At 40.5% G+C, this 18643-nt stretch overlaps 1 protein-coding gene across 1 annotated transcript in view; it reads left to right on the forward strand.

The window, feature by feature from the left end:
• The first annotated feature begins 10850 nt into the window (after positions 1–10850).
• The window catches only part of Dph5 (diphthamide biosynthesis 5), a 28120-nt gene continuing 20327 nt past the window's right edge, over positions 10851–18643 (forward strand). The window contains exons 1-3 of the mRNA XM_057793597.1: positions 10851–10975; positions 11159–11316; positions 15151–15275. Coding sequence (XP_057649580.1) covers positions 11182–11316; positions 15151–15275 — 260 coding nt within the window. The 5' untranslated portion in view covers positions 10851–10975; positions 11159–11181. The remainder of the gene's footprint in view (positions 10976–11158; positions 11317–15150; positions 15276–18643) is intronic.

Below are 18643 nucleotides of genomic sequence, written 5' to 3' on the forward strand. Positions count from 1 at the left end.
TCAGAGAACAATCCACAGCCTTTTATTTATTTTTCTCGTTGTTGGAAGAAATGATAATGTGTTCAATAGTAATGATATTGCCCTAAAAATATTCTAAAATATCTAAGCATTTTTTCAGCGCCAAGAAAAAGCCAAAGTATTTGTTACATAGCTACCTTTGTTAAGTGACCATACTTAAAGTTTAGCTGAATGAATACAAATACTTTAATAAAAAGTAGTTTTAGGTCAAGTAGTTACTTAGGATGATTTCCTCATGATAATGAAATAGAAGTTGAATTGGCTTTTAATCAAGACATATTTGTTTGTCTATAATGTTAAGAGAAAATGCTTCGAGGAGTTAAATTGCCATCAAAATATATGCATTTCATAATCACTAGAACTTTCTTTCAGATATGAACTTAATATCTTTTCATGGAAATTATAATTTAACATATAGTCCTTTGGAACTTAAAATAGACATAACAATTACGTTAGCCTATGTATGGCTAAAACTGCTCCCTAAAGGGTACTTCCACAAGTCAGGAGAAAGGCCAAAGGACCTTAAAAATAAAACTAAAATTTAACAAAATATTTTCTTTTTTACCATTATTATTAGGGTAAATTATCTTCATTTAACTTACAAACTAATCCTTATAGATATAAACTCATAAATAAAAATATTTATATATTATTATACAATAAGTACTTCTGAAAACCTTGTATGTGTAAAACCTTTGGTAAAGAGTAATAATTTAAAGAAATAATTTTCTTTTTATTTGTGCGAGTGTGCCTGCAAATATGTATGTGCACCATCTGCGTGCATGTGTCTGTAGAGCCAGAAGGCATTAGATCCCCCAGAATGGGAGCTACAGACACTTGTGAGTCACCAGATGTGGGTGCTGGGAATGGAATCTGGGTCCTTTGCAGGAGCAGCAAGCGCTCTTAGCCACTAAGCCACCTCTCAAATACCTCAATAAGAGTCCTTTTATTAATGCTATTCTTCTAAATTTACAAACAAAGACTAGGGCTGGCTCTGTAGCTCAGTTGGTTAGACAGCTTGTTGGAAATCCGGGCTTCCATCCCCAAGACTACATGAAATGGAAATGGTGGCACACAATGACAGCCTTATCACTAGAAAAGTGGAGGTTCAAGGTCAAATTTAGTTACATAGCAAATTAGAAAGCTAGCCTGGGATATGTTAAACCCCATTTCAAAAAGCAAAACAAACAAACAAAAAACTACTTGAAAGTAGATTTTTTTCTAAAACACTATTAAGACATATAATCAAAGACAAGTGACTCTAATAAAAAACAGCTGAACACTCCAAAAGGAGAAAGCTGGGCGAGCTCAAACTGCCTAGGCCAGTATTTTTATCTGGTCCAGCCAAGGCACACAGAGGTCACTATAACTATGGTAGAAGGGGGTTGGCAGCAGGATCTTGCCATGTTAGTTACATGGTGTTAACTTTGAAGCAATGCAAAGTGCAAGAGTTATGGGTCACGGGGGCTTGTGCGAGTTTCCAGAAAGTCACTGAAACCAAGAAATAGATAACAGGGCTTGATCTCTCTGCAAGCGGGCACTGAGAAGCCACTGAGCAAAGCTGTAAAAGAAATTCTAAGTTGCAGTGGAGACTTCAAGATGGTAAAGACACCAGGACTATGAAAAGTTCAGAGAGAAGCTCAGGGCAGAGCTATCCTGAGAGAAGCTGTATTGGCTGCAGGCAGCAGAGATGGAGAGACAGGGCTAACCAAGCCCTTTAGAATCCAGATGATTCCACCATGGGGCTCCGGTGGTGTACATGGAGCTTCAGAGACTGGCATTTGCCCTATTGGGCTTGGATCTTGCTTTAGCCCAATCTTTCTTTATCACATTCCTCTTCTTTTTGGAATGGGAATGTTTGTTCTGTGTAATTGTGCATGGGAAGACAGAGGCTCACAGTAAAAAGAATGACTTGAGTCTCAGAACAACGTTAATACTGTCACAGACTCTGAGGGCTTTCAAAGTTGGACTGAATGCATTCTGTGTTATGAGGTGGCCATAAGCCCGCGGGAGCAGCAATGGTTGCAAGCTAAAATAGGAAATAAACTGTGAGCAAAGAATTAAATGGAGTCAGAGCCTAACAGTTACCTGTGAAGGTGTGCAGTAAGCAGAACAGTATGAGGTGAAGTTAGAGAAAAAGGAAACGGTGTTGAGAGAGAAGAGATGTTTGCTACAGAGCATGGTAGGCTTCCTTTAGAGAATGTAGGCTGGTTAGGCCCAGGATGAGGTACATTTAAAGGAAATTTATTTATTTATTATTTATTTTTATTGTGTGTGAATGAAAATTTGATCTGCATGTATGTTGTGCACCATGTGTGTTTAGTGCTCCCATGGGCCACAAGGGGGATTCAGATTCTGTCTTGGTTTCATTTCTATGCCGTAATAAAAACATCACGACCAAGGCAGATTAGGGAAGGAAGAGTTTATTTGGGGCTTACATTTTCAGAGTGGAGGGAGCACAGCAGCAGGCAGACAGGCATGAGGCACGGAAGGAATGGTATGAGGTATTGAAACTTCAAAATCTGTCCTCGGTGACACATCTCCTCAAACAAGGCCATACCCCCCAAATCTGTCCGAAACAATTCCACTGGAGACCAAGCAGTAAAATATTTGAAGCTATGGGAGCTGTGGTAATTTGAATGTAATTAGCCCCCCAAAACTCAGTGAGAGGGACACTATTAGGAGGTATGACTTTGTTGGAGTAGGTGTGACCTTACTGGAGGGAACGCATGCCTGTAGGGATAGGCTTTGAGGTCTCCTTTGCTCAGTGTGACCCTCAGTCCACTTCCCATTGTCTGGGGATCAAGATGTAGGACTCTTAGCTTCTTCTCCAGCACCATACCTGCCTGCACACCACCATATCCCACCATGATGGTAACGAACTAAACCTCTGAAACTGTCAGGCACCCCATTTAAATGTTTTCCTTTACAAGAACTGCTATGGTTGTGGTCTATTTTCACAGCAATAGAAAGCCTAGCTAAGACAGGGGTCATTTTTATTCAAACCATCACATTCCATTCCCTGGTCCCCATAGGCCTGTGGCCATATTATAATGCGAAACACATTTAGTTCAACTTTAAAAGTCCCTATAGTCTTTCACAGTCTCCAAACAGTTTAAAAGTTCAAATTCCAAAGTCTCTTTGTGATCCAAGGCAGTATCTTAACTGTAAACCCCTGTAAAATCAAAAATCAAACTACATACTTCCAACATACGATGACAAAGAATATATATTCCATTCCAAAAGGGAGGGATTGGAGCATAGTAAGAAAATACTCGACCAAAAAGAGACCAAATCCCATCAGGGCAAAATCCAAATCCTGTAACTCTTTATCTGACGTCAAAGGGCCTATATGCCTCTTCCCTTCCATTTTTGCTAACTGCAACATATTCTCTCTCTCTCTCTCTCTCTCTCTCTCTCTCTCTCTCTCTCTCTCTCTCTCTCTCTCTCTTCAGCTGATTCCACTCCATGTCTGCAGCTCTCTTTGGCAGGAAGCCCACAGTTCTGCCATCTCCAACATCTTGGTGTCTACAATGAAATCTAGGCTTCACTTTCTCAGCTTCAGGCAATGGCCTTTCCTGGCCTCCATGCAGGGACTCCCCTTCCTTTCACTCATGTGACCTTGGTGACTTCAATCATACCTTAACCATGGAGGAAGATTTCAAAACCCCTTTACTCCCATATCCTTCATGACCCTAAAGCCAGAGCCACATGGTCAATGCTGCTTGCTTGGGATAGAAACTATTCCTTAAATTACATTGGCCTAAGTTTTATTTTGTGTTGTTCTTTAGGACTAGAAAACCCCACAGGCCTCTTCCTTTCGCAAATTGCAGGATTAGCTGGGTGGAATTCTGCCAGGGGCACCATTTTATTACTTTTCGAATATGAGCCTTCCTATCTATGTCAGCACAGGTCCTGGCTCCAACATTACATTCCGTGGTGCTCCTTTTCTCCTCAAACTCTACCTTTTGTATTTCTTCTTGTCCTGCTTTCTCTTTTTCATTATAGACCCACATAAGAGTAACCACTAGTAACCAAACCACAAAGCCAATTGCAGCCTGCATTAAAATCTCCTCTGCCAATGAAATTAGCCCCAAACTTATCCAATATAGCCTCAGACAGATTCTTAGGAGAGGGGCAAAGATCAACCAAAATATCACAAGATAGGTGTACAGTCCAGTTGCTAATATTGCTGCCCTCTGAATGCTCTTGATATGAGCATCCACAGTCCATGCTGCTCTCATTACTATTATATTCCAATTTCCTAATAGGATGGCCTATTAAGTCCCACTTAGAGCATTCAACTACTTTCTTAGTTCAAAGTCTTCCACAGTCCTTTCCAAACTTGCGTGGTCAGGTATGTTAAAGCAAAAGGCTATTCTTTGCTCCAAACTTCTGTCTCAGTTACTTTTCTATTGCTATGATAAAACACCATGACCAAGGTAACTTATATAAGAAAGAGTTTATTGCGGGATTACGGTTTCAGAGGGTGAGTCCATGACCAGCATGGCAGGGAGCATGACATCAGGCAGACAGGTATTGTGCTAGACCGGTAGCTGAGAACTGACATCCTGATCCATAGGCACGAGGCAGAGAGGGCTAACTGGGAAAAGAGTGGACTCTTAAAGCTTCGGAACCTACCACAGTGACAGACTTCCTCCCAACAAGGGCATAGCCTCTACTTTTATTTTTTGATAGTTTTTTCTCTAACTTAATTTTTTATTCTTTTACTGAACTATATATTTTTCTTACTCCCCTTCCTTCCTCCCTCCTCCCCCCTCCCCTTCCACTCTCCCCGCTGGCCCCCACGCTCCCAATTCTCTGTGCAGCCCTACTCCTCAAACAGTTCCACTAACTGGGAGCCACGCATTAAAATATATGCTCCATGGGGGCCATTCTCATACAGATCCCTTGGGACTGGAGTTACAGATGATTGTGAGCCATGTGGGTGCTAGGAATCAAATCTGAGCCCTTTTAACCACTGAGCCATCTCTCCAGCCCTCGGTTTCGTTTTCGTACCATTTTTTTCCAGAATCGTTGACAACACTTGTAATATGCTGTGACAATAATGATAGTCAAGTGGGTGGCATAGAAAAGAGAATTATCTTGAAACACGTGATTCCAATCCAAAATAGAGGTCTCCTTTGTGTTTCTCACAAATCTACGTTTTCTTCTTTTACAGAAGACTACAATTGCAAAGCTCGCTTTGACTTCTAGTAGCAGGGCAATAGTATGTGCCCACCCTTCTGTGGACTCTCCAAATACAAATCTATCTCTCAGTCAGATTCCATGCGTAATAATAAACACATGATCAAAAGCCTGAAACCAGACTAGAAGTAAAAGGTTGATGAACTCATTGAGCAATGATATAACAAGCAGCTAAACATTGTTGGTAACCATGTGGACAATATCATAGACCTGTAAGATAGCAAATCCTCCAAAAGGCAGAGAATCAAACAAAAGTGTTATCGTGTGCCTTCTTTTCCATTTGAGAAAATGCAACTTAGCATATTCCTTAGCGTTGCATGGTAAAGTAACGACCTCTCTGCAAATAAAGCCTCTTTAAGCGAAGCCACAGGGCTAGATGGATGATGGGTCAGTGACTAGGGGTGATTGCTACCCCTGTAGGTGACCCACGTTCAGTATCCAGGATCTACGTGGTGGCTCCCAATACACAGATGGCAGTTCCCACCTGCCTCTCAGAGGATCTCATGCCATGTTCTGGCCTGATGGGCACTACAGTGCACATACATACAACGCAAGCAAAACACTCATACATATAAAAATAAAACAAATGTTTACAAGAAAACAAAACTATAACAGTAACACAGTCATGGATTTTGAGTGAAAGAGAGGCTATTTCCCAACAAAAATCATGCCTAATTTATATGTATTTAATATAAGCAGACACTACATAGTTTGAAATCACCAAGTCAAACTATCTATCTCTGCTTATTATTATTATTTAGCATAGATTTTTGAAGGAACTACTAGCTATCAAATGGCTTAGAAATAAACACCTAATACACACACAGGTAGGAGGTGGAAGATGAACATCTCTGGAAGCCATTTTACAGAAAAACATAAGGCTTTAGGTGACGCCTTCCACCTGGTTACTGTCAAGCTATAGAGCCAAGATTACTGACAATAACATTTTCCTTTTATTGTACAGAAAATAGCTCTGGATTTACTCTTTTCTTTCTCCTACACGTGTACTTCATATGGCCATATAAGGAATACACAAGGTCACTGGATAAATAAAAAGTGATTTTCCCCTAAGTGAACCAATACACAATAAAGTAACAGCAAGACTTTTTATTTTAAACCTTAGTAAATATAGTCTCCTCTAGAGGAGTGTTATCTTTAATTACCATTTATTTGTTAGAAAATAGTGACTATAAATCAATTCAAGGTCGCTAGACTCTCCGAATATTAATGAAGATTTCCTCTAACAAAGGCAATCTGTGGGAGCATGTAGGTTAAAAGGCCAGCGTCAGGGTAAAATAATATTCTCTATTCACAATAAGGTCAGATGGAGTTTAGTCAGTCCCCTGACGGTTTCTTTTCAACAGGGAAACAAGCTCAAATAGGAAAACTGAAGGATGGCTTCTTTTAGCTGTACGGTAATTACAATTTGTCCATGATGTAATGAAGCATCTCGGCTATGTTATTTCTTTCAAATATAAGTAGCACACGGTGTTGATGACAGTGGGGTGGAAAGGCCACAAAGAATAGCTTGCTGCGACAGTGTGCATCTGCAGGCCACATTGTGTGACTACTGCCAGAAGACGGGGAGAGGTTCCTCTCAGTGAGGACAGTAAAACTGAGCTACTGACAAAGGCTATACAAATCTCTAAATGGTATCTCAAAACACAAAATAGACAAATGCTCACCCACGGGAAGGATTTGCTATGTTTCTACCTTAACAAAGGAACATGAAATAGAAAATCCTCAGGCTTTTTATTACGATTACATTCTTTCTGTTGCACAAGACTTGCAATTTGCTCTACTAGTGAAATGGGTTTGCGTTCTAACTGCTGTCAGTTGTTCAAACGGCATACCAACATATGCTAAAAAGGTAGCTGTTTTAATGGAAAACATTCAAAGCTCAGCTTGAATCAGGAAAGAAATGATAGGCCCTTGGAAATGTATCAAAAAAATAAGATGGGCTGATGTCCAGCTTGATGGGGAAATGTGTTCTGAAGCAAACACAGAGACCTCTTAACAGCTGTGGAATCTAGGAAGCTGTGCAGGCTTACTGTAAAATTGTTTCAACTTTCCTAAGCTTATAGAGTTTCCTAATAAGTTGCTGGGGGTGTGGGGGAGAAGCAAACCTATTTGAAAGCTGTTCAAAACAGTGAGAGAAACAGCCAACCCCCACAGAATGGTTCTGAAAAAAAAAAAAAACAAACTAGGCAAGGTTTGCTGCTTATGTTTGCTAAACTGAAGAGGGAAAAGATTGACACAACTTTTCTTCTTTTTGACCCTGAGGAAAGAAAAAGGTTTTACCTTTGTATTGAGGGACAAAGCAAAGTAGGAAAGTGGGCTTACGACAAATCTTATACTAAAGTTAAGTTTTTCTGGGAAAATTTTTCATAGAAACTAAAATTCTTTATCTAAAAATATGATGATTAACTTCTTGCTATAGAACACTTTCATTTTTTCCTATAATTTGAATTACCTATTCTTTTTGACAATATCCACTTACTATGAATCGAAAAGAAAACATTCAATAAGATCTAAAACTTCATTAAAAGTGACCAATGCATTGAAAACTTTGTTGACCTATTCCGTGATGTGCATTTAAAGTGTGTATGATCTGTATCCTAAGCCTTTCAACTCAAATAGCTTACTGGAGAGGTGTGAACAAGACATGCTCACGTCTGAAGCTCTATCAGTGACTTTCTGGCAGTCACTTTCAATATATCACACACCTGCATTGCATAAAACAGGAAGTATAACTGAAAGAAATTTCTTGAGTACTAATGGATCCATAATAATCTATAAATACACACGTGCTGTAAAGCTACTATGGGCATGCACAATGCTAAGCCCAGGGAAGAGTGTGTGAGGAAGACAAGGCACTACTTTATGAGATTATTTTCACAAAGAAATACAAGAAGGCTATTTTATTTATTTACATTTTTCATCGAAAATTCATTCAATATGTTCTAATTATGCTTTCCCCTCTCCCATCTCCTCCCAGATCCTTCCCACCAACCCCCAATCCAACTCCACGGCTTCTTACTCTCCTTAGGAAACAAACAAGTAAATAAAAAAGCAAACAAAACAGAATTTTAAAAAGTGAAGAAGCATAACACATACAGAGAGACACAAAAGCAAAACCCACAATAAAACTGGAAACCATAATATACAAGTAAAAAGACTAATAAGATTTACAATAAATGCCCAAACAAATGAATATGAGACACGTATCTACAAATACTTCACTGAGTTTGTTTTGTGTTGGCCATTCGTTGCTAGGCATGGGGCCTATACGAGCAGGCAATTTTAAGCAGATCTAGCTTATTTATCGACGCAGTACTGTAATAGAGGACGCTTCTTTGCCTAGCTTAGAGACCTCTGGGGAGAGAGCCTAGGTGTAAAGGATGAATGGTGGTGAGCTAGGCTGAAGATGGACGACAGAATTCCACGCTGAAATGACAGCAAGGTGCATATGGCTACATGTTTTGGACACAGAATTCCAGGTGGGTCATTATCACTGGAGAAAAGCTCATGGCACGCAGCATGGAAGGAGACTAGGGAGGCAGGCACTGAACATCCCATAGATAATCTCGGGGATATGTAAAGGAGCATGGGATTGCTCTTGGCTTTCCACAGATGTTTAGAAAGGGGATGGCATCTTTAGGTGGTATCTTTACTAGAAACTCCCTGGTTCCTCCGAGGACAAGATGCCTGGAAAACAGAGTAACGGAAGTGAACCACCACAGGGACAGTAAGTATGGTTTCCGAGAAGGAGCAGACATGGCCCTGCATGTGGGGGTGACTAATATCTGGCTTGGGCAAATGTCAACCTTATCCCAACCAACGTACATACCACGGAGAAAAACACCCAGCACGTGGAGAGGATGCGTTCAGCTCTGCATGTGTGGGACTTGGTAGGTTTCTGGGTTATCTGGGGCTTGATTCCCAGCATTAACACAGCGGCTTATACCCATCAGTAAGTCCAGTTCCGGGGATTCTGATGCCCTCTTCTGACCTCCATGGGCACCAGAACCACACACGGTAGCCGGATAAACATGCAGGCAACAAACATTCACACATAAAAATAAGAATTTGGAAAAAAATAAAACAAAACAAAAAAAACTAAAAAGAATTTTCAAAAGTATATCCCTAGTGTTCATGTTTAAAAATATTTTAAATACTTATTATCTGCTATTAGTATCTTATTTGGTGTCACTCAAAATCTTTTGCCCATTTTTCATGTTGAGCTGTTTTTAATTATTGCATTTAACAATTCATTACATTAACCCATCTTTAGTTTATTAATTGGGTGTGTGTTGCGGGTACAGGTCTTTCGAGGGCAGGGGTAACTGCGGGACTGTTTTTTTATTGGGCTCCAGGGGTCAAACTCGGGTTGTCAGATATGTGGAACAAGTTCCTCTACCAGTTGAGCCATCTTGCTGACCCTGCTTTTTGCGCTTTGAGTATTGTTTGCTTTGCATAAGTCCTTTATCAAATTTCTGGTTTGCAAATACTTTCCTCTCAGTGTATGACTTTCACCTTTCAAGGGAGTTTTTATTTTTTAAGGCATAACTTTTCTGTCTCTCTTTACCATGTCTTTGATGTCATACCTAAGGAATCTTTGCCTAGAAGGTCACAGGTCTTTTTCCCTTTGTTTTCTTCGAATTTTAAGTCTTTCCATTTACACCCATGTTCTATTTTAAGGTGTGTGTGTGTGTGTGTGTGTGTGTGTGTGTGTGTGTGTATGCTTTAATATGGTGCAAAAATTAAACCAATGTAGTGGCAACAGAAAGAACCAGCTCAAAAAGGCTTACAGGATGAGAAGTGCAGAGGTCAGACAACCCTTGAAGGAAAATGGTCAGGCTTAAGGGAAGATCTCTTCCATAAGGATGCAGAGATAGACAGGAGGGCATACCGTCCTGAAGCCACCAGGAAAAATCTGAGTAGCCAGCACCGTGTACCAAGACGAGCAATGAAACTGTCTTTCCAGCTTGAACGACGTTTCGGTAAATCTTTCCAAACAATCCCTTTATAAGAATATTGGCAATAATCGCCGAGAGGTCTGAAGCACTTTTTCGTTTTTTTCTTTTATGCATACCACCCCCCTTCCGCAATGGCATTACTTTTTAAAAATTACCCTTTAGTTAGTTACTAAGTAACGGGGCTTCATTGTGGCATTTTTTCATCCGCATGTGTCATCACACTTTGTACTTAGGCATCCCTTGAGCACTCTTGAAAGGTCACTGTCGACTGAGGGTGACTAACGCAGATCCCTGGGGGGCATTCCAGCCTCAGATGCTGGGGACAAACCCCTGGAAAGAGTCATTGCCCTCTCCCGTGGGAACTTACAACCACACTCTGCACGGCTTGTCACCCTGTCCCCTCACTAGGGTGACCGCTGGGGAAACAGCAGCAGATCCACAAAGCCGGGATTCTAATCTGAGCAAAGGCGGCGTCAGGCTTGCCGCGAGCGTGGGCACGCTGGGTCCTTTCCCGACCTTTGACCCCTGCCCCTGCGCCCACAGGTCAGTCCTGGCCACTGCGGGAAGCTATCGACGGCTCCGGGAGCCGCCAGCCTCCTCCCGTTCTGCCCGTCGTAAAGTGCTGTAAAAGGCCCTGCGCTTTACGGCACCGAAGGTGGGGCCCGGAAGGTCTGTCTCTGCCGGGCACATGGTTTGGGATCTGCGTTTATAGAAAGGCTACAGTGAGACTTTAAGGGGCGTTAGCGAAGCACCTACGAGTCTCGAAGCGGGTAATTGGATTTAACTTTACTTAAAACAGTCATTCCAGTCGTTTCTAAGTGTATGCTTGATGTCAGGGTCTCAGACGTCACGTGCGGTGCGGTGCCCCTGGAGCACCATTGGTTTTTATCTTCGTCCCTAGTCTTTAGGTCCCTGGTATTAGCTGACGTTTTGTTGTCCCCTTCGCCCTGCAGTCTCCCCGTCCCTGGAGTTCGAAATGCTTTACCTGATCGGCTTGGGCCTGGGAGATGCCAAAGACATCACGGTCAAGGGCCTGGAAGTTGTGAGACGCTGCAGCCGCGTCTATCTGGAAGCCTACACCTCAGTCCTGACTGTAGGGAAGGACGCCCTGGTACGTTATTAAAGTCGCCAGGTCTCTGGGGACGAAAACTAGCCGGCATCTGATTCTCGTACACTAGACTGCACAGAGTCTAAGCGTCTGCATTTTTTTTTTTTATTTTAGACCCTTTTAAAACACACCCTGGGTCTGGAGAGAACAGAAAACACACTCACTAACACAGCAACTTGGGAAATGAAACAGTGGTTTGTCCTGCTTTACAATTCTAATGTTTGTGGCTTTCTCCAGGAAGTAAAAAAAGGAGAGTTATTTTACACTCTTGGGGATAGTTATCAAAATCCGTTATTTCATGAGCTAGCCAAGAAATCCTTTCGGAGTTGAGGGCTAATGAGGGGCTGATGCAGCCTTAATGAGTTGGTGTCCAGTCAGCGAGCAATCTGAAAGCGTCCGCCTTTGAAGTATTTCCACTGGGAACGGCGGCGATCGCCTCTCTGTCTGCAACATATCCAAAGAGATCTTACTTAAAATCTCCCAGGAAGGCTGGCATTCCCACATGTGTATAAAGAGTGAACCTAAGACTAAGTATCCAGAGGATTTATTAGTGTATTGTATACCTTGAGCAGCTCTCATTAAGGGTAAATATGTAAATAATAAATATGAGCAGAAGGGTCAGTGTCTGGTTAATTGTCAGACTCAAAGTGGAACAAATATTGAGATAAAAGACTGATGGGTGTGTTGTGGGAGGAGAGGAAGGGCTTTCTAAATTGTCAAGTCTTCCAAATCAAAGTGCAAGCCACAGAATTTCTGGTCTTTCCTCTCAGATTCACAGCCCAGAGAATTCGGAAGGTTGCAGCGTTACTTTGAAATCTTGAAGACTTGATTAAGGCTTGTTGAGTTTGCCATGCATTATAACAAAAATAGTGTCTAATGTCCAACTTGCTGGCCACACTTGCTGGTTGTGACTCTTACTTCAAGATGCCAGAACTGTGACTCTGATCACTGATCCAAGGCCATAATGCATTTACAGCCATCTAAGAGAATAGGCAGGTTAATAAAATAAGGTGTTGGACAATAGCTTAGAGGAAAATTGGGACATTTTGTGCTTTGCGACATATTCTTGCACAGTTCCTATACTTTTAGTTTCTTGTATAAGCTGAGATCAGAAGAGTCTGCCTCCTAGGCTCTTAGAACAGTGCCTAGCATGAAAGTTTTCAGACATTTCAGTCGATACATGTCCAAGCTTCTGCCATCATTTGTCAAAGAGAAATAACCAATTGGAAGGTGTATGTAGTGTTTTATTAGGGTGTTTGTCACAAAGCTTTGTAAATAAATTATAAATGCTAGTAAAGTATTATTTCTCAAGATATTTTTTATTGTCCTCCCAAAACATTTGTAGTCATTACAGAGTGACAATCAGGGTTTTGGTCTGACCTACTTGTAAGTTATGAGTATGTTTTAAGGTGCTAGAATAACTGTTATTGCATAGTAATGACTATTATGCTTATAGGACATTTATTTTGCTCTGTTTTGTTTATTTTCTTTACAGTGCTGAGAATTGAACATAGGGTCTCTCTCGTGCTCTGCAAGCTCTCTACCACAGAGCTACAATCCCAGTGCTCTGTAGTCACTGTTCACATTTCTTAGGCACACAGGTGTTTGAAAACTTGTCCAGTGTCATACAGCTAGTGGCATAGGCATAGGGTTGAGAACTGCTGCTCCAGACTTGCGTACTGTCTTTCTGCAGTCTTAGCAGTGGATAATAACTACACATGTATGGCTTTAGGAATCACTAACAGAGAAGCCACATTAAGCATAATGGCTTGGCCTAGATGCTGTCCTATTACAAAGCTCCTTAGTCGTCTCTTCATGTCCTCCTCCAGGTTCTTAATTTCTGTTCTTCCCTCAGCAGCTTGTCCCAGGATACTGTCTACCTTAAGTCTGTCATTGATAAGTTCATGCCTTATAGATGCCTCCAGTAATGTAGAGCCTTTCCCCCTCAGTCACATTCTTCTTTTTACCCCCTTCATTTCTGTTTTCTTACTAAACTGATTTTTAGAAATTGTTGACTAATACTTATATATGAAGTCCTGTTTCAACTTATAAATAATTATATCAGAAGAAAAAATAGATAATTTCATTTTCTGTAATGAACACATTCTTTCTACTTAGTAATGATCAACCAGTCAAGATTTTATAAAAGGCACATACAGGTGTTGCTAAAGAAATTCCAAGCTTGATTCTTCTTCCCTTAATCACAGTTTTCATACGGCCAAATGATAGTTGTATTAATACACTCTCCAAAAGAAATACAGAGACAGCAAGTCTGGGAAAGAGTACTAGTTTTGGTACATACAACTTAAGCTTCCTAGGTAATTTCTTTTGATACATTAAATCTTATGTGCTTATTGGTTGAATGCATCTGTATTATATAAAGATGTATAAGCAACGTAGTCTTTGTTACAAGTGGTCATGCTTCTGTCTGCATTATAAAACTTAATGAAAGGTTTAAGTAGGAATTTATCAAAGTAGTGGAAGGAAGAAAATATAATATGTCTAAACCAGAATTCTGGAAAGCTGTAATATAAATCTGTCCCTGGAACCCACGTGGTAAGAGAAGAGAGCCAGTTCCTTCCAGTTGCCCTCTGACCTCCTTGTGTAGGAGATAGATAACTGTAGGAATGACACTGGTGGCATGTGACTTCATAGTTGTTTTGGGGAAATGTTAATTCAGGAAAGACCATTTTTTGCCATGGTATCTAGTTATCATATGTGTTCTCTTAGAGATGTAGGTATAGTTGTCCTGTGACTGTAAATTTTCTGGTTTCTAAAATCAGAGTAAACCGTAAAGATTAATGATTACGAAAAAGATACACAGTAAATGTAAAAATAAAGGATTCGTTTTTTAAAATCTATGTAAGCAGTGTTATTGAGAGCTGATGAAATGTCTCTCTAGGTGAGGTTGTTTTCCCATTTGAATAACAGATTTTATATAGGTATTAGGAAATAATTACCTCATTTGGAATTGTAGCATTTTTTTTTTTGGATGCTTATTTGTTTGTCCATCTACTTCCTTGATTGACAGATATTGGCTGCCACTGCTCCCATTGTAGCAGTCCCTATAATTTTTGATAACTCAGACTTCTTAATGTGGAGGAATAAATTTATTTTTTATTCATGTTTTTCTATTTTTGAATTGCATAGAAACTCAGTTATACGACTCATGATCTTGTATACTCTCATTAACCAGTATCACGTGACCACTAGTTCACTGGCTCACTCTTCTGGATTTGCTCTCTAGAGTTGAACTTCAGGAGATAAATTGACAAAGCAGCTTGGATGGAAACGTCCTATGTATTTAAATTTATTTCTTTTCCTGTAATTATGTAGGTCTGTTCATTTTTTTTCTTTTTTCTTTTTTTTGGTAAATGGCTAAATCATAATTTTCTGTCATTTCCTGTTGACGTAGCCTTTTATTTTAGCCAGCATACCACAAACGCTCCTGTAGAGATTGGGTGAAACATCTGCACTACCACGTGTCATTATTGTTAATGTATTCCATATTTTCATGTTTCAGGAATAAGGCTCATGAATACATAGTCCCTGTTCATCCTTTGGTGTCCTGCCTGGTCTATTAGACACACATTTAGAGGCCTCAGATGTTAAGAGGTCTGCCTTCTCTAGGGATCTGGTGATAGCCCCAAAGACAGAGTTTAATTGCTTCATGATATGGAGTTCTGGCTCACTGATGAGGTGTACTGAATGATCTGTGTTTGGATGGTTGCCAAGGTTAGCACCTAGTTCTAGACAAAGGTTGTTCTTTGATGTCTGTGTTGAAGACTCAACCTGCTGTCTCTCATTTTGATGTCTTGATATTACTTAAATTTCTAGGAGGAGTTTTATGGAAGAAAATTGATTCTTGCTGACAGAGAGGAAGTGGAACAAGAAGCAGATAATATTTTTAAGGATGCTGATGTCAGCGATGTTGCATTCCTGGTGGTGGGCGATCCATTTGGGTAAGTCAGATGGACACTGTGAGTTATTTGTTTACCAGCTCTGCTTATTCTATTTAAACCTGTCCATGTTAGGGTTTGATAAGTTTACCTGAGTTCTAGCTAAAATTTTGTATTTAATTTTTTTTTGTTTGGAAATTAATGAAGAAAATCTACTTGATAAAGATGTCATCCTAAGTATTACTACCTAATAAGTGTCAACACTAACATTTATTTCTTTGATGCTTTTGTTTTTGTGCAAGGTTATACAAGGTATCAAATACCATTAGCTAGTGTGTAATTATTAAATAAGGCACTATGCTATCAAAAGTCAGGTCTGCCATTTGCTTTGATAATTGCAAGCATCTTTGGCTTCTTTTGTTCTAAGCCCCCCCCTTTTAATAATCTAATATTTGGCAATAATACTGTCACTTACTTGCCTTGGATTTATCATTTATCAAGCCTCTGATTTCAATGTCTCATCCCCATTGGGAGCAGTGCTCTTCCTCATTACCAGGAAGATGGGTTTCTACTTGTCTAGTCAAGCATCATCAATCTCTAGTGTCAAGCCAAACACAAGAGTTCTTTGTCTACAGCTGGTGACCCAAGATTTATGTCACGGATTTGAGGAACATAAGGACAATTAAATCACTCTGGGTCCATCATCAAGGATATTTCTCAAAACAATGGAGCTACATGTATATGCGACTGTCATAAAGAAAATAATTTATGTTAGTATGCAGGGCCAGAGAGTCTGTATCATTATATTTGATTGCAAATTATATCAAGCAATAACACACTATAAAATATTTAAATTGTTTCAGCCCCTGCCTGACATTGTTTTCTGTAAAAATTAAGGTTTCCTCAAATTTCATGGTACCTTTATTTTTCTTCTTAGCGATAGGATAGTAAAATGAAATAAGGAAAATAAATCATACCAGCAAATGTCTTTTATATGGAATTTTCTCACTCGCATGCACTCCTGCCTAAAAGACGTGTCTTCTGTCGGGATGCCCCTCCCAGACCTACCGTGGCGGCACTGCAGTGTTTCCAGTCACCTGATAAGAAGTCTTAGTCACTGGCAGTATCAATTCATCATACAATAGAGTTGCTGTCCACAGTGTGGCTTCTAGACTGGTACAAGTCCACAGACTTTTGCTAGTTCAGATGAAATAAGTAGAGAAATTGAGACCAACCATTAGAAACTAATATAGCCATTTACAAAGTAAATAAAGTTTTCACCATACTTTGAGAAACACTACATACAATTGGTTATTTATTTATTGTCCAGTTTTTTTATATCCTGTCTTTTTTTCAAATTTTTACTTTTAATGCCATTATTTTAACCAGGTTAATATATTCTGTCCCCTTTGCCTGGTCTCTATACAGACTTTTAACTCATGACTCATGTTATGGTCAAGTTTGTATGTAAAAAACATAATAATTTAAAGACCTCAGCTGAGAACTTTAGAAGCCCATTATTAGTTAAACATTTAAAGCCTGCCAGCCTGCTCTTCACGTCTGTGTCCTGCCATTCTTGTGTTAAGACCACAGACAAGCCAACCAAGCCATTCCATCACCGTTTTCCACTTTGGCACCTTAGTTCAGGCTTCCTCCTCACCTGTATCTGTCAGGCCTCCGCATCTGTCACCTCACACCTCTCTCTCTCTCTTGTAGTTCTTTGTCACTCCAGCCTGAATTTGTAGCTCCATTTGACGATGGGATTATTGTTGATTGCTGTATTAGCGTATGGAGCCGTGATTGCTGTATTAGTTAGCTTATGGAGCCGTGATTGCTGTATTAGTTAGCGTATGGAGCCGTGATTGCTGTATTAGTTAGCATATGGAGCCGTGATTGCTGTATTAGTTAGCGTATGGAGCCATGATTGCTGTATTAGTTAGCTTATGGAGCCGTGATTGCTGTATTATTTAGCTTATGGAGCCGTGATTGGTGTACTAGTTAGCTTATGGAGCCGTGATTGGTGTACCTGTTAGCTTAGGAGTTGTGATTGCTGTATCAGTTAGTTTATGGAGCTGTGATTCATTTCCCCGAGAGAACAACTTTCAAGAGGTTCAAACTGGGGGGTGCTTGGCCCCGTGTACTACCATCGTGGCAGAGGTAGCATGTGATAGAGGAGCTTTTTCATCTGATGCCAGACAGGAAGCTAAGAGAGAAAGAGACAGACACAAGAAGGGGCCAGAGACAAGATGTCCCCAAGGACCTGCCCCCAGCGATCTGCCTTCAGGTAGGTCCTACCTCTTGAAGTGTTCAGAACCTCCCAGGTAGCACCAGCTGGGGAACAAGGCACAGATGAGTCTTTTCGGAGCACACTTTATAAATGACCCTCACTGTGCTAGCTTTCACATAATTCCTCACAACAGTTAAAATAACTGTGTGTCTCTGCTTTCCTGTGGCTATGTACAGTATCCTTCACGTGTCTAGTTCTCTAATTTCATTCATAATACTTGAAACACAATTGCCACTCATTAAATAATAATTGAAGAACACTGTGATAGCTTACCTCAATTCAGCAAAGACAGACAAGCCTGTTTTGAACCAACAGTAATGTAGTCACCCAGATACCTTTCATCCATCTCTTGGGATAGGAACTCCTACTTAATGAGTTGGCAAGATATGGACTTAAAAGGTTGATGGGAGTGACCAACGGTAATCACAGAAAAAGAAAAAAATGTAGTTTTGGGGAAGTCTGTAAAGTGGGGAGATCGGGGAGGGGGGCTTACTTATGCAGAGGCATCTGGAAGAGCCTGGTTTTGAAGGTTGTACTGAAAGCAAGTGACTGAAATGGGTTCAGGAGGCAGCTCATTCCAAGCAGAGGAGACAGAAAGACTGGTTAAGGCACCAGAGGCCATAGTGGCTGGAGCACGATGGGAAGAGGGTGTAAGAAGTGTACAGAGGTAGACAGGAGCCATCCATCTTTAAGGTTTTGAAGGGATCCTATTTGAAATTAGTGGCAAATCTTTGGAGGGTTTTAAAGCAAGAAAATCACAATTCTTTCCAGTATTAAAAGCCATTTGGCTTGCTTGATGTGAGTGGACTCAAGGAGACAGAGGTTCCTGGTGGAAGAAAGAGAAGACTGGTATAGAACATGCTTAGAAGGAAGCTACTGAGTGGATGTGGAAAAGAAGGAATGCACTCTGACTTGAGGACTGTTCTAGAAGCAGGAGACTGGGTTGTTCTGGTCTGAAGTCATAGGTATGTGGGTGGCATTTAAAGCCAGAGGAATGGATAGGGTCACCACGGAAGAAAGACAAAGAGAAGACAGCCTAGGAACAGATAAAGCTCTAGGAAAGGTGAGGATTCCATGTCGCCAGAGGAGAGGGGTAAACAGGAGGATGTCATTACAGAAGCTGCAAGACTTTGAGGTATGCGAG

This window comes from Chionomys nivalis, chromosome 18 (assembly GCF_950005125.1).
Source record: "Chionomys nivalis chromosome 18, mChiNiv1.1, whole genome shotgun sequence".
NCBI lineage: Eukaryota > Metazoa > Chordata > Mammalia > Rodentia > Cricetidae > Chionomys > Chionomys nivalis.